The sequence below is a fragment of the Halichoeres trimaculatus genome, unplaced genomic scaffold (assembly GCF_033239565.1).
Source record: "Halichoeres trimaculatus isolate MK-OKI-2021-1 unplaced genomic scaffold, fHalTri1.1 fHalTri1_scaffold_21, whole genome shotgun sequence".
Classification (NCBI taxonomy): Eukaryota; Metazoa; Chordata; class Actinopteri; order Labriformes; family Labridae; genus Halichoeres; species Halichoeres trimaculatus.
Genome location: NW_027437199.1, coordinates 6,513,018 through 6,527,889, shown reverse-complemented (window position 1 = coordinate 6,527,889; position 14,872 = coordinate 6,513,018). Strand labels below are relative to the sequence as shown.

At 42.4% G+C, this 14,872-nt stretch overlaps 1 protein-coding gene across 10 annotated transcripts in view; it reads left to right on the top strand.

Annotated features, from left to right (window-relative positions):
• magi2a (membrane associated guanylate kinase, WW and PDZ domain containing 2a) overlaps nucleotides 1–14,872 on the top strand; it is a 161,827-nt gene that overhangs the window by 91,868 nt on the left and 55,087 nt on the right. For all 10 annotated transcript variants that reach the window (XR_012600075.1, XM_074697665.1, XM_074697666.1 and 7 more), the window contains exons 5-6: nucleotides 1,686–1,896; nucleotides 7,388–7,467. Coding sequence is in view for 9 of the 10 variants with exons in the window: in XM_074697665.1 (XP_074553766.1) it covers nucleotides 1,686–1,896; nucleotides 7,388–7,467 (291 nt within the window). In the remaining variant the exon portion in view is untranslated. The remainder of the gene's footprint in view (nucleotides 1–1,685; nucleotides 1,897–7,387; nucleotides 7,468–14,872) is intronic.

Sequence of the window (14,872 nt, the reverse complement as noted above, 5' to 3'; positions counted from 1 at the left end):
ATTAACTTTCTTTTCACTCAAGATTAGAGGTGTGAAAAATATTAATACAGCACCATATTGACCTGTTGATATTTCAACTCTTGATATAGGTATTTTTGTTAAAATAAAAATGTATATTTGGGTGAGTAGGATGTACAACACATCTTTCACATCTCCACTGTGGTAGATGGCACCAAAAGCTACTCTGCTGTATGCTGCCCATAAACTGTATAATGAAAATAATCTCAAAATACTTAATTCCTAAACTTGATGATGTGGGTTTCAATGCTGTAAACATCAGTGTTTTCTCTTTATTCTTTGGTCACTTCATCTAAATTCATTTGAAGCTTAAGTTTTTGTGCAGTATTAGATTTTTTTATAAGTAACATTGGTTACACCAAGTGACATTTACCAGTTTCACCAACTGACCACGTCTCTCCTCCAATAGTTTTTTGCAACACTAGTTTAATGTCTCAGTAGTTTAAGTGACAAACTTGACACTTGACAAGTGAATGAATGAAACGAACTATAGACTGTAAAAAAATGGAAGTCATCTTGCTTGGCTCGAAGTGAGGTCACCACAAAAACTGCTCCCCCTGATGGCTGGCTGCAGTATAGGTCATAAAAATCGATCTCCCCAGTCATTCCAGATGGGCTGTGGTCAAACTTTAAAAAATGAATACACCTCGTAAAAATGTTTCTCACGTCTGAATGTTGTGGTGATTTGAAGATATCATTTCGCTGTCTTTTATTCAAGTTCTCTTTTTCCTGAAAAGTTTCGTTGGTATTAGGTATAAGAGGTTAAAAATGAGGTTTTAAGTCACATTTAATGATGATTGAAAGCTGACGTTCTTGTGTATTTTTTTCGGGGACTGTAAAATATGTCAGGGGGTAGAGTCAAGAAGTGATGAGACTCTCAAAAGAAAAAAAAATATTCTTTTTGTCATCTTCACTCAGATTCTCCCAGAATCCCTCACAGTCATATTCACAATATTGTGATAACGTGACCCAAGTATCGTGATGTGTATCATATCTTGATGTTCTTGCCAATACCCACCCCTACTCAAGATGGAAAAAGTCATTCGAAACAAACAGATAGAGACAGTGTTTTACTCAAACATCAGGTCAGAGCGTGCTGGATGTTTCCTCAGTTGCAGTTTTTCGTGGTGTGGATTGACGGGGTGTGGGCTGATGAGGAGGACTGAGGGGGATCGATAGAGCGCAGCGGGCTCTGTGATCTCAGCAGATAGCTCCCTGGCTCTTTACCTCCTGAAGATTAGCTCTGAATCTCCTGCTCTCCTCCGTCCCCCTCCTCCTGCTTTCCTCCAGCCCTCCTCCTGGGACTCACTCTTTCTTTTCCTCTCTGTTCCTCTCCTCACAACTCAAACTAGGCCATCACAGCCAGCTCCTTCTCTTTTGTTTCCTCGTCTTTATTCTTCTTTCTGTCTTGTTAATCTCCATCATTCCCTCCCCCTCCATCACCTCGCTCCTCTCTTTCCCCTGAGTCATCGCCTCTCCTCACCTCTTTCTAATCATCCTTTCTCTTTTTTTCCCTCTGCTGCCCTAACCCTGACTCCGAATCAATCTCCTCTCTGCGCCTCCTCCGCCTGCGTCTCCATCACTTTCACCTCCCTCGTCTATTTCTCTCGCCCTCCTCCTCCTCTTCCTTGTCGTGTCTGACTCATGCTGCCCTATTGTCACCACAGAGTCGAGTGAACATGAGGACAAGAGCACAGATGCTTCAGGTGACGTCGTCCCGCAGAGTAACCCCGAGGAGGTCCCGACCGAAGCGCCCAAAGAGGACGGACTGTCCCCGAAAATCACAGCGCCCAAACCGGAGGAGAACGACGAGCTGGGACCGCTACCGGACAACTGGGAGATGGCCTACACGGAGAAAGGAGAGGTGTACTTCATAGAGTGAGTATCACACAGGTGTTTGATCCAGAGATGGTTCTGGAAACAGCTCCCACAGATGGTCAGCAGTCTGATTCTGGTTATGGAGTTATGAGCTGGATTTTATGACCACTGGAGGCAGCAGAACAAGCTGTAAACACAGAATCAGCTCATCATGTCGCCTAAAGTTTATCACAGCTCTGTCAGAGAACAGCAGCAGGTTTACGCCAACATTAGCGCTCGTTTAGAGATCTGCGCCTGCTGCCAAACGCTAAAACTGCAACATTCAGTCTGAGCTCTGTGAGGGATCAGTGGCCGACAGGAGCGATGATGTTAAAGCCAGACGAAATACAGCAGAAACCAAAACAGGAGGCTAAAAGAAGCTGAACACAGAAATCTTATCTCAGTCCGTCCGTTCAGGTTTCTGTTCCTGCAGAAATATTTAGATCAGAATGAATTCTTTACTTCAATATTCCCAAACTGAAAAGGCTGACTCATCCTAACCTTCAGTCCTCGTAACAAAGGGGTCGATCTGATGTGGTGAATACAGCGCCTCCAATTGCTTTAGAAATCCATCAGAGCCCTGGTGCTCCGATTTTACAAGCACTCTTCAAGTTGTAGCTCCTGAAACATTTGGTTTAGAGAGAAAAGTCAAGTGTCTCCCAAAAGAAGATAAGGTGAGCTTTACAGTGATATCATGGAATGTTTAAAACATAGGCGTCATCTCCGTCACGTCACCCATCTGTTCCTAATACAGTGAAATGAAGCCAATCGTCCGATGCAGCCATATTGGATGTGACGCAGGCTTTGAGCTTTTTTTCTGATCACTATAGGTGAGCTGATCTGCGTCTCTGTTTAGACAATTAAATGATCCTAATGTCTTCTAAATTGCCAAGTCGAAAAACAAAAAAACATCCCCTGTACAATGCGTTTCAGACACAAGATGTTTTTTTGAAACAGGTTGTAGATGTGATTTTTTAAATGCTATAAAAGTCTGCTTTTTGGCTTGGGGGTATACATGGTTTGCGGTCTTTCTGCAACCAGCCTCGTGAGGATTCTCCATGAACAGCAACTTTTAGCTCTTCCACAAAGGCTTCAATCTGATTTTGAATCTGATCCAGGGTGTAGTGGACAGTTGAGGAACTGCAGTTTTCAGGGTTTCTCCTCATGTTGAACTGAAAGTTTGTCAAAGTAGCTTTAAAGGTAGGGTCTGCAGTAATTTTCGTTGGGGATGCTTCAATCCGACTTTTCTGATTCCAATACCGATACCGGTACCTGGGCTTTGGTATCGACTGATACTGATCTGATACCAGTGTTAAGTAATAACCAGCACATCCTACTGTGGGATAAGACTGGTGATGTTTTGGGTAAAAGGCAAAAATGAGTAGATGGAATTGCTGAAGTTCTTTCGTTCTCAAGTTTTTTTAATTGTAAACTTTTATACCCCTGACTGGTAATGCAGCAAAAAACGAAGCAAGTGCATCACAGGAAACATTTTGAATCAAGTAGCAAAGAGCGCTGGTAAATAAAACAAAAAGGCAAAGAGCTGTTTGCCTAAATTGGCACTATGGATCTCTTTCCACCAACACCGATACTTGTTCTTTGTTTTTAAACACAACTTTCAAACTTGGCTCCGCCTCCTTGGCTCAGTGCCAGCTGCAGCACACACCCACAGCCTCTGACGGAAGCTACATGAACACACTCACTAGCCAAGCAGCCACCTGTAGCATCAGGTAACTAGATGGGAGAGACTTAAGAGCCGTGCAGCTGACTTTGCGTGTTAGCACAAGCTAATTATGGGTATTTGACTCATACCTGGTTAGCAGAAAGCTAACTTGCGTTGATCTTCCAGCGAGTGAAAGTCAAGCCAAGCTTCACTTTCATTCAGGAAAAAGTTTTATCTGTTTTGCCGCTCTTGGCTGAGGTAACCATGCCTATTGCAGCCCAGAAAGGCCCCAATACAACCAAAACATCAGCATACAGGCTGAGGAGAGGGTTAGAGGCAGACACAGGTACTGACACACATGTACAGAGGCCCATAGGAGATGATTGAGCAGAATTATTTCAGAAAAAGTTGATAAAAATCCTGCAGACTTGACCTTTTACTCTTCCCTGTTTCCTGTCTCTTTGCTGCCCCCTGTAGGTTGGAGGAATGAGCTTGAGTTGATTCAGTCCATAGTTTAAATCAGAGTGTGTGTCGTGAGGCAGAATCACAGAGCAGCTAGAGGCCACACACTTTAACCCCTCATCTGCCGGATCAGCTGGCTCTTGTCCGGTCCAACTGTCTTTAGAGAGTCCTGTCCCTCCTCTGAGTCCACAGTCTCTGCCTTAACAAAAACAAACAGGCTGAATTATTAGCTCAGGTTTAAGTTAAGGTTTTCGTAGCATCTAGATTTACTCCTGTTCCCCCAGCACACACACATACACACACAGAGACAGACGCAGACGCAGCGTGTGTAATTGATGCTGGCTGCTTTAATGAGATTTAGAGGTCCTCAGAAGCAGCTCCTCACACAGAAGTCTGTTTTACAAGCTGTAAAGTTTAATTCAGTGGAGCAGTTAGCTCTTTACAGCGGCAGTAAAACAGGAGGTGAGTCTTTCTTACCTCACAGAGATCGACCTCTCTGGCTCTCTGAGGGTTGTTTGTGTGTGTGGGTTCAGTAAAGTAAGAATAAAATGATTCAGCTCATACTTACGTTTTTGTTTTGTCATATGAAGTTAAATTTCCCCCAACTATGATAAAATCCCAGCTCTCCTGAACGCATCACAGAGTTAGAGAAGCTCTGCAGCAGAAGAAGAAGATGAGGCGTGCGGTGACGTGATGCTCACATGTTCCTCTTCCTGTCTGCATCGTCACCTGAAACAGAGAAACAGAGTCCCACTCTCATCCTCCACACATCAAACAGGCCGAGCTCCCCCGTTTACAGCTTCAAGCTCTGTTTTCAGTCCCATGTTTGTGATGGAGAGCCAAAAACCAGCCGCTGCCAGGAGAGCGCTTCCCTTTGATTGGCCTCCACACAGATCAGCTCGCTTACCTGCAGCCTGTGAAGAGAGCGGCCCAGGGAGGGGGGAGGAAAGTGATAGTGATTAAAAATAGCAGAGAGTGAAAACAGGACTTCAAGAAGAGAGAGGAGGAGGAGATGTTTAGGATAAAAGTAGATGAAGATGGAAAGTGAGGAGGCAGAGGAGGAGGAGGAAGGTAAAAGAGCATAAAATCAGAGTTTAACTTCCTTTAATCTGAAGTTTGACCCTTAAATCCTCAGACAAACGTTTTGTTACAGAGCTTTTAAAGTGAAGACTCCTTCATTTTCAGTTATTTCACCATTGAGCAAGGGTCTGCAACCTTTGACTCCTTTGCAGTGGCTCTTTGTAGCTTTAAAAACAAATAATTACAATGATTTTTTTTATTTTCCTTACAAAGGTTATTGGTGATTAAAGACATTGACACTAAAGATAATAATCCATTAACATTTTGCTGAACTAATTTTGCATCATCTCTTGCAATAAAGCTCTCAAATTATTTTTTAAAATTTTTGAAAAAAAAATAACATTTTTTTTTCAAAGTAGGAAAAAAATCAAATTTGTTGGAGATTTTACATACTTTTTTTTCAAATTTTAATATTTGATTTATATTTAACTTAAAAAAATGCAAGAATTTGACATTTTTACATTTTTTCAAATTAAGCTAATTTTTGAAGTTACAATTTTTTTTACACAATTCTAAGTAAATATTTGCAAGTTTATGAAGTTAACATTTTATTATTATTATTTTAATATTAGCAAAAAAAATTTAAAAATAAGACATCACATGTAAAGTTTTATAAACACAAAAAACTTATTGTTCTGATGATTATTCACTAGATTTTTACTATGTTAAGAATTTTTATACACTTCTTTGTCTTAATTGTGAAGAAAAAGTTGATTTTGTGGCTCTAGAATGACTTTAATCCAGGTGAGCTGAGGCAAAATTGCTCTTTTTAAAGTAAAGTAGGGATGAACCGATATGAAAATTTTGGCTGATACTGATATCCAATATTGAAATATTGTTATAGCTGATAACCAATATTTACCGATACTCATATTGGTAAAAAATGATGTGTCAAGGGAGTTCAGAGAAAAAGAGCAGCATTCCTGAGAAAATACGACCACGAAGAGGATCAAAGGATGGAGCGCCCGGGATGAACGTGATCAAAAAAGTACATTTTGTCTGTTTTTTGGATCAAAAACAGGAAGAGAGATATAAATGAAGAGAGTCCACTCTTCTTAGGAAGTTTTGGTGTTTACATAGTCAGAGAAAACAAGATTATTTGGGTCTTGAAAGATCGTTCAAGATGCTCTGAAAAGGCCAACAGCTAATGAGTAAATATCGTCTGATACTGATAACATATTGGCCGATATCGATATGTTGGGAAAAAATGACCAACATCGATAGATATCAATATTGATACTGATATATTGTGCATCCCTAAAGTAAAAGTTGCAGACCCCTGATTGAGTGGCTGAATTTTCTTTAAGTTTCGGTTTCTTTTTTTTTTTGTTTTGTTTTTTTTTTTCTCATTAACAAAACTTTTCACCTTGATCCAGCTCCATAGTTCAAGATGTATTATCTGCCAGTGATAACTCCTTTAGCCTTAAGTGCTGTTTGTGTGGTCTCTGTACCCCCAAGCTAACTCAAAGCTCTAAAATCAATGCTTTAGCATGCTAGCATTAGCTTTATTAGTGTTAGCCTTTGAGTCATGACCCAGACCAGGAGGGGGACCAGGATGGGGGCCAGGAGCTCCACCTCTGCAGCTCTAAGCAGTTTGCTCCTGTTTGGTGTCTGATGAGCTGTTAGCGTCTCCTCTCTGCTCAGAGCTGCTCTCAGTCTTTCAGTCATTTCTCTTTCATAACTTCTTCCTCTTTCATTCCTTCATCCCGTCTCTGGTGTTTCCCGCTCTGTGTCTTTAATTCTTCAGATGAAAACACGTTCCTCCCTCAGGGACGTGAGTCTGAGTTACTGGAAAGAGCGCGAGGAGGGAGGCCTGCTTCCTCCTCCTCCTCCTCTTCATCGTCTTCCTGTTCCACTGTGGGCTCTCTCTGTAAACCTCCCCCCTCTCCCCCCTCTCTCTGTCTCCATGAAGGAGTCCGTTGTGAACTCTGAGATCTAGAAGAGTCTCAGAGACGCCGAGATTTCCCCGAGCACGCCGTCATATCTGATGTGGCTCCAGCTCCGCGCCCGGGGGCTGAGATGAGTCTGCTGTCCTCCCTTCCTCCCCCCTTCCTCACCCCTCCCTCCCCGCCCTGCTTAGTAAGCCAATTAAAAGTATTGATCCCCGTTTTGTGAGGCTGAAGCTGTTTCTCCCTCAAGTCTGTCTCCGTCACCTCCTCCAGAGCGCCGGCTCTCGGCGGAGGCTCGTCTTTCCTCTGAAATCATCCTCCAGCTGAATTAAGAATCCACCAGCCTCCTCCTCTCCTCCTGCCAACTCCCTCCCTCTTTCTCTCACTCACTCTGTCTTTTCCTGTCATCTCTTCACAGCCACAACACCAAGACGACGTCGTGGCTGGACCCGAGGCTCGCCAAGAAGGCGAAGCCGCCGGAGGAATGCAAAGATGATGGTGAGTACGAGTCTTTCTCTTTCCTCTTTCCTCCGGTGTCTGATCCTCATCTTTGTACCTTTAATCACTAAACTTCCCGTCAGCGTCACGTTCTTCCTCTGCACCTCTCCTGGAGCCCTGATGGGCTGATTGGATCCAGGACGAGCAGGTTTGAGAGGAAGGGTTTGATATTTGACGGCCTGATGCGTCTTCCTTTGAATAGGAAGCCTCTTCATGCGTGTGTTTAACGCTCAGGTCCAGAGAGACTGAGAGGTTACAAAGACTTCTTTATCCTCACACAGAGACACGTGGAGTGTCCTTCAGCCGCCCACACACTCTGCAAACACACACACACACACAAAGAAAGGAGAAGGATGAATGTCAATGCAGAGCCCGCTCGCAGAGACCGGCGTACATTTATTTTCCGGTGTGTCATCTTTCTCTTTCTCCATCACCTTCACTCTCCTCTTCCTCATCCGTCTTTTCTTTATGTGTGAGATTTATCGCTTCAGTCATACGACGAGCCGAGGAGGACGAGTGGATCTGCAGACGGACGCAGATAACAGGATAGAAATGCATATTTCGATCTGCAACTGAGAGAAAGAATGTGTGTGTGTGTGAGTGTTTGCAAAACCACAAGGATTGAATTTCCACAAAAATACACCTTGATACACACATTCTCATGAAAGCTGTGTCTCAATTCAGGGTCTGCAGCCTTCGTAGCCTGCGTAGACCGCAAAGGCCAAACTGAATTGAGACGGTCTGGTCTACGGAGCACTTCCTGTTCGTCACTCAAAACAAAACGGAAACCTTGTGTTTAAAACAGGATGTTCGTACAATGAATTCTTTAAAAATATTTTACCTCATATTATTATTTCTTATTAACAGAGTATAGAACCATGATCTTTATGTAAGAGTTAAACAACAACATACATTTTCAACATTTGAACAAGCGCTAGGGAGGATGTTCGATCAAATAACAAACAAATAACCAATAAAATTCAAGCTGTTTTAGTTTTAATTGTTTTTTAGAGCAGTGGTCCCCAACCCCCGGGCCGTGGACCGATACTGGTCTGTGGGTCCATTGGTACTGGGCCCCACATCAAGATTACTCAACTTACATTATTTCAGTTTGATTCGTTATCTGATTCTGAATGATGTTTTATTTAGAAAAATGACCGGATTTTTCCCACCATGCCCATCGATGACTCATTCTTGACACCAAACCCCCCAAGCTAGCAAATTGGACAAAAACAAACATCTTTGGAAAGTTTCTTAAGGCACAGTAAAAGAGCCAGTGAGGAGACAGTCTGTGAAAATATTGTCTGACATTAAACCGGTCCGTGCCCCAAAAAAGGTTGGTCACTGCTGTTTTAGAGTGTTGAATTGATTGAATTTCCCGTAAAAAAGATTTAAAAAAAAAAAAACATCTAGTAAGGTTTTTTTTTTTGCAAAGAATTTATAGGTATAAACATAGAATTTTTCCATAATAAGAAGATTTATGACTGTTTTTCCTCAAGATATCACTTAAAAAGAGCCCAAACAACACATTTTTCTACAGTAAAACAAAATCTCCTTTAGTGTTTCAGAAATACAATCACAGTTCTTACCAGAAATCCTTCATAACTGGATAAAACAGGACTCCTTCTTAGGTATGGGTACCGAGTTAGGTACTTTTATAGGTACCGACCGAATTCTGTCAAAAGTACTGGGTACCAATTCATGTGAAGTCAAAAGGTACCTTGTTTAGGTACCTAAATGCATCCTTGTGACTTTGAAGGAGTGGAGGAGTAGGCAATTTTCTATGCTGGACATGAACACAGCATTGCAAGTCTATATATTAAAGAGTAAATATGTTAAATTGAAAAAAAATATATTTTATTATTAAACAAATTGATATTTTTTACCACACAAAAGTACCAAAAATTGGTACCATTGAGTACCGGTATTTATTGCCAGGTACCTGGCATCAGTACCGTATTGTTTCAAATGTGAAAGGTACCCATCCCTACTCCTTCTGGAGTTCAGCCGTGTCCATCATCTTCGGCGTTCACGCGCAATGGATCTTGGGATATGTGAGGCTAAAAAGGATTCATCGAATCACACCTGAAAAGAAGGCCAGATTCGACTGACTCATCGGCCGCATTTTGGAGAATCCTTTGAAATCGGACAGCATTCGACGCACCACTGTGACGTAATCAGTCTTCAAATTCAGCCTCCCTAGGCTGTTATGCCTGAGCTGTAATTCAGTCTCCCTCTACTAGCTGTCGCTGTAGCTCTGGTTAGTGTCTGCTGCTATACTGCTTCAGAGATCTACCACCTGGATGTAAACAGTGACAGCTCACAGTGGAGGAGGAGTGTTTCCGTGCAGACTCTGAGATCCTTAATTTAGCCATGGGAAACAAACTGATAACGGGATGGTCTGCAGGAATTTTTTGTTGCTTATTCCTAAACATAACATTAAACCTGGTTTAGCCAAGCAACCACCTGTAGCATCACATTTCTTTATGGGACAGACTCGAGAGCCTGGCACCTGACTTGGCATGTTAGCACAAGCTAACCAGGTGGAATTGACACATGCCTGTTTAGCAGAAACCAACTAGCGTCACTCTTCAACCTCGTTGAGGAAAAAGCTAATTGTAGCTACCGTAACCGCTCAGGGTAGCCTCTTACACTCGCTATCATCTACACCCAAAGTCACTTGCGTGGGAATCCATGCCTACTTTTCACCCAGAAATGTCCTGAAGAAACCAAAACATCAACATAAAGGCTGAGGAGAGGGTTGACGGCAGACACTGACACTGACACGGCATGTAGGAGACAACTGAGCAGGAATATTCCTGTAAAAGTTGACATTTTATTTTTGGGAAGATCCTGCAGACTCTAACTTTAATGTTTCTGTTCTGGCCTTTAGATTAGTCAGCTGGAGGAAATAAGTCACTTCAAAGCGTCCCCACATTAGCCACTCAGGAGCAGCCTGTTAGCACCAAGCTCACGTTAGCACGCTGAAGTGGGTACAGCTTGGTCCACCGTCTTTATCAGAGTGTCGCTAATGAATGCTCAAGCTTAAATTGAGTCGTCAGATAACTGCTCTGTGATGACAAACACACAGTTTGATGTTTCATTATCCCAAACACGTCTGCAGAAGGATTAAACAAATGCCAGGCAGGAGCTGTTTGCAGATCATCCCTTCACTGCTCCCTGGAGGAGAAAGAGAAACAGAGAGGGAGAGGAAGCAGTGACAGAAGCTCTAAACCTTCCCTCCATGTGTGGTTGAATCAAACACGGATACCTCTTCCTGTTTCATCTTAAAGAATAACTTCCTGATCTCGCGCATCCTCCAACTGAAGTGCGTTTGTGTGTGTTTAGTCTCTGAATCACCATCCTCCCTCTCGGTGGTCGGACTTTGAAGGCAGAGCGATCTCTGAGATGATGAAATGACACCGAAACAAAGACGCCTGTGAGGAATTAGTCAGAACGTGACGGAGCTTTCATCTCCTCTGCTTCAATCCTGTTTATCCAGCCCAGCAACTGCGGAGGGCGCTGTGGAGCACGCTGCAGAGGAGGAGACGTGCTGTTGTTTGGGACGACTGTTATCGATCTGGTTTGGTGGCTAATCCAGTTAGCTTCAGCAGAGGAGAGAGTGAAAGAGGGGAGCGTTTAACAGAGCTGCAGGTCTGAGTCACAGAATAAACCTCTGTTTGGTCTAGAGGATGAAAAATAAATGATAGAGAGGACTCTGTGTTGGTTAAAGTCAGGGTAATTCTGACACTTAAACGCAAGTTTTTTTTTCAATTTTTTTGTCTTTTCTTTGACTGTTTGGGTCAAATTTACAAACTCTGAATAAAAAAAGAGCTCTTGGCTAATTCGCTGCCCAAAGCTGTGAGCAGGTTAGCCTTTGAGGCTAATGCCTTGTTAAATATGGAGCTAAATCAGGGCTAAAAATTTGTAAATAATAAAAAAAAAATGGTACTAAAAATTTAAGTTTAAAATTATTATTTTTTTTTTTTTAAATAAGCATTTTTTTTAAATCCACAAATAGTTTTGATTCAGCTCTTTAATTTTTTAAAACAAATTATTTTTTTAATTTTTTTATTTTAAATATATTATTACATTTGAGGTGTTAATTTTTTCCAATGCGATTTTCTTTTTTTTCAGATTTAAATTTTAAAAATTTTCTTTAAGTTTCGATTTCATTTTTTTTCTTTTTTAAGGATTTTTTTTTTAATTAACAAAACTTTTGACCTTGATTTAGCTCCATAGCTTAAGATGTATTATCTGCCAGTGACAACTTCTTTAGCCTAAAATTCTGTTTGTGAGGCCTCTGTACCCCCAAAGCTTTAAAATCAATGCTTTAGTATGCTAGCATATTAGCGTTAGCATTTGAGTCATTGTAGCCCTAGCCTCAGCATAGACCCTGATGGACAGGTCTTGGTCTTTGAGGGGTTTGTTACTAACAGAGATAATCTCCTCCTTGAGTTCATGTCTGGTTGGGTTTGTGCGTCTCTCTGCCCGTCAGCCGCGTCCTCTAGCTGAAGTGTGTGTGTGTGAGCTGTTTGAGAGGTGTGTGTTCCCCAAACATCCTCAGGCTGCGGTCGAGAGCCGCCCTGAGAGCCGAGCTGGGTTAGAGAGGTAGACGCTGCCTCTGTAAATTCAGCATCGATCCGTGGAAAGGTAGATGTGTGTTTGTGTGTGTGAGTGTGTGTGTGAGTGTGTGTTGGTGTTCTGGACCCGAGCCACGCTCTGATAAACGCTAACAGGATTCAAGGAGGAGTCTGTGAGCTGTGACGGGACAACAGGCCGCGAGGAGGAGAGGATTAGGAGGGAACAGAAAGACGCTAAAGACCAGATGTGGGAGAGACATCATGAGTTTCCTCGCTCTTATTATGAGCTGATGTTGAGACTGCAGAGTTTACCGTCACCGTTCACTGCTCACCTGCAGATACCTGTGTGTGTGTGTGTGTGTGGAGACAGACAGTGGTTTTGTCTAAAAGTTAGTTAGTCTGAAGTGAAACAGGAAGTGAGTTCACGCTGTGATTCTCACGTTGTGGCTGAATCAGCTGATCAGACACCTGGAGTCTGGAGAAGTTTACCTGCACAGGTTTCTTTGTGCGCTTTGTCTCAGACCTTTGAAGCCAGCTGTGGATTTATCCAGGTTAAAGAGGAGCATGTTTTATCTTTCATCCAGATGAATGTTTCATAAATGATCGAGCGTCTCAGGAAAAGCTGCAGAAACTAACACGTCTCTCTCTTAGAGTCTGACTGAAATCAGACGTGTTGGATGTAAACTTGAACATCCTGTCTGTTAAACTCTGGGAGCAGGAGCTGGCTAAATGTTTCACTTCTGGTAAACACGACTTGTTCCCTCTCAACTTTAAAGTCTGTTTCCTCAGATCGAGCAGATTCTGTCAGGATATGTAGAAGAGAGATGGGTTTAATGCTCCCTCCTCTTCAAAGGAGCAGCATCTCCGCTGACATCACAGACTCCTTATCCTTACATAACTCCTCCATCCCTCTACCTCTGTCTCCAGCGCCTTGTTTCCTCCTCCTACCCTCGTCCTCCTCTGTTGTCTCTTTCTTTGGACCTGGAGAAGTAGGACAGGCCTGTTTTAGAAGCTCTTTGTTTGCTTTTATTCCCTCACACACGCCTAAAGTTGATTGTTTTGTTGCTCGTCCGCCTCCTGCCAAATATTTGTTGGCAGAGCTGAAGAAAACAAACAGGCCTGCTGTTCTTTCACTTCATCCTTAACGTGTGCAGCCTGGTTTCACCTCAGGTGAGCAGAAGCAGAAGCTGAATTCTTCAGATTCCTCCTTTTCATGAGACGAAGCAGCCGTCAGTTTCTCTTTATATTTCAGCCTCTGTCATCAGACGGACGTTTGACTGAATGTGGGCTCAGATAAAGACTATGATGAAGCTCAGGTTTGGAGGTTTTTAATCGTCTTAGAGGGACCTCTTTGTTTCCTGGCTCAGTGAGTCCCAGCAGGACACAAACAGAGTCACAGAGAGCTGAAAACCTCATCGTGAGCCCACGTTCTGCTGCTGAGAGGAGGCAGTTATTATTATCACCTCTCAGAGGACGGCATCAGGGTTACACTATGACCTGTCCTCTGTGTGTGTGTGTGTGTGTGGTGTGTGTGTGTGACTCTGTTACTTCATCACTCAGCTCCTCCAGCCTCCTAAATGTCACCTCTCCTGTTCCTCCATCCTCCTCTCAGTCCAGGACTCACAGATTCTCTGATTCTTGCTTTTTCTAGTCACACACACTCCTCTCTCCATGTGTGTGTTTGTGCGTGTGTGTGTATGCAGTCCTACAGGTGAGTTATTATAGACAGTGAGGCACAGCGAGCGCCCTTCGTCACCTTGAGACTCATGCAGCAGAAGTGAGCAGAGTGTGTGTGTGTGTGTTTGTGAGTGAGTGTGTGTGTAAGAGAAGCTGTCTGCAGGATGATTGATGGGTGTATTTTGAGAAACATCCCCAGCAGAAGCAGCCTGAGGCCTGCGGACTGAAAGGAGGAATGTAAAGACGGTGTGGCAGGTGTGTGACGGGAGGACGTCCAATCAGCTGTCAGGGTGTGTGTGTGTGTGTGTGTGTGTAACTGGTGTATTGAACCCTTTAACTGCAGTAATAAGATTAAGACCCCCATTTACACAATATTTCATCCGAAAAAGCTTTAACTGTGCAAAAAAAAATTGGTGTAGTAAGCAAGCCAGGCCTGTAGTTGGTGCTGTAAGTGCTTTGTCCAGAAGCTGCTTTTGGTAGATCTCCACCAAAGTAGAGTTATGCTGATCATCTGGTGAATTGGTGAATGCTTAGTGCAGAAGTGGAGCAATATATGCTCGTTTTTGTTAAAAGACAGTCAGCAGATTCAGCAGATTGAGCAGAACAAATGTGATGTCAGCATTTCCACTGAAGACAACGGCTTACTGTGTACATGGCAAGTTTGAGTTTTAGATTGGCTAAAACACTGTTTCCGTGTAAACACGAGGCTGAAATGCAACAATACTATTGCGTTTCTCCCCTAAACCGTTGTCATGTAAAAACGTCCCCTAACGGACCCTTAGACCTCTTCTGCATCCTGCCAGCAGAGGGAGCTCTACATATTTTGCCTTTGTTCTTCTCTTCTTCAGGCTAATGGCTGAAATTGCTATTAATAGCTCATGTTAACACCCGTTAGAATCACAATCAGAATCAAAATGGCTTTATTTACCAAGTATCTTAAGAATACAAGGAATTTAACTCCGGTTTACCACACACAATTATTATTATACAATTATCAAAAATTCACACAAAATGTTACAAAAAAAAATTGAGCTTTATAGAATGAAAATAAAAATATTGATATAAATAATAATAATAATAACAAAAATAATAATAAGAAACATATTAACAATTATAATAATAATAATAATAATAATGGGATTTTT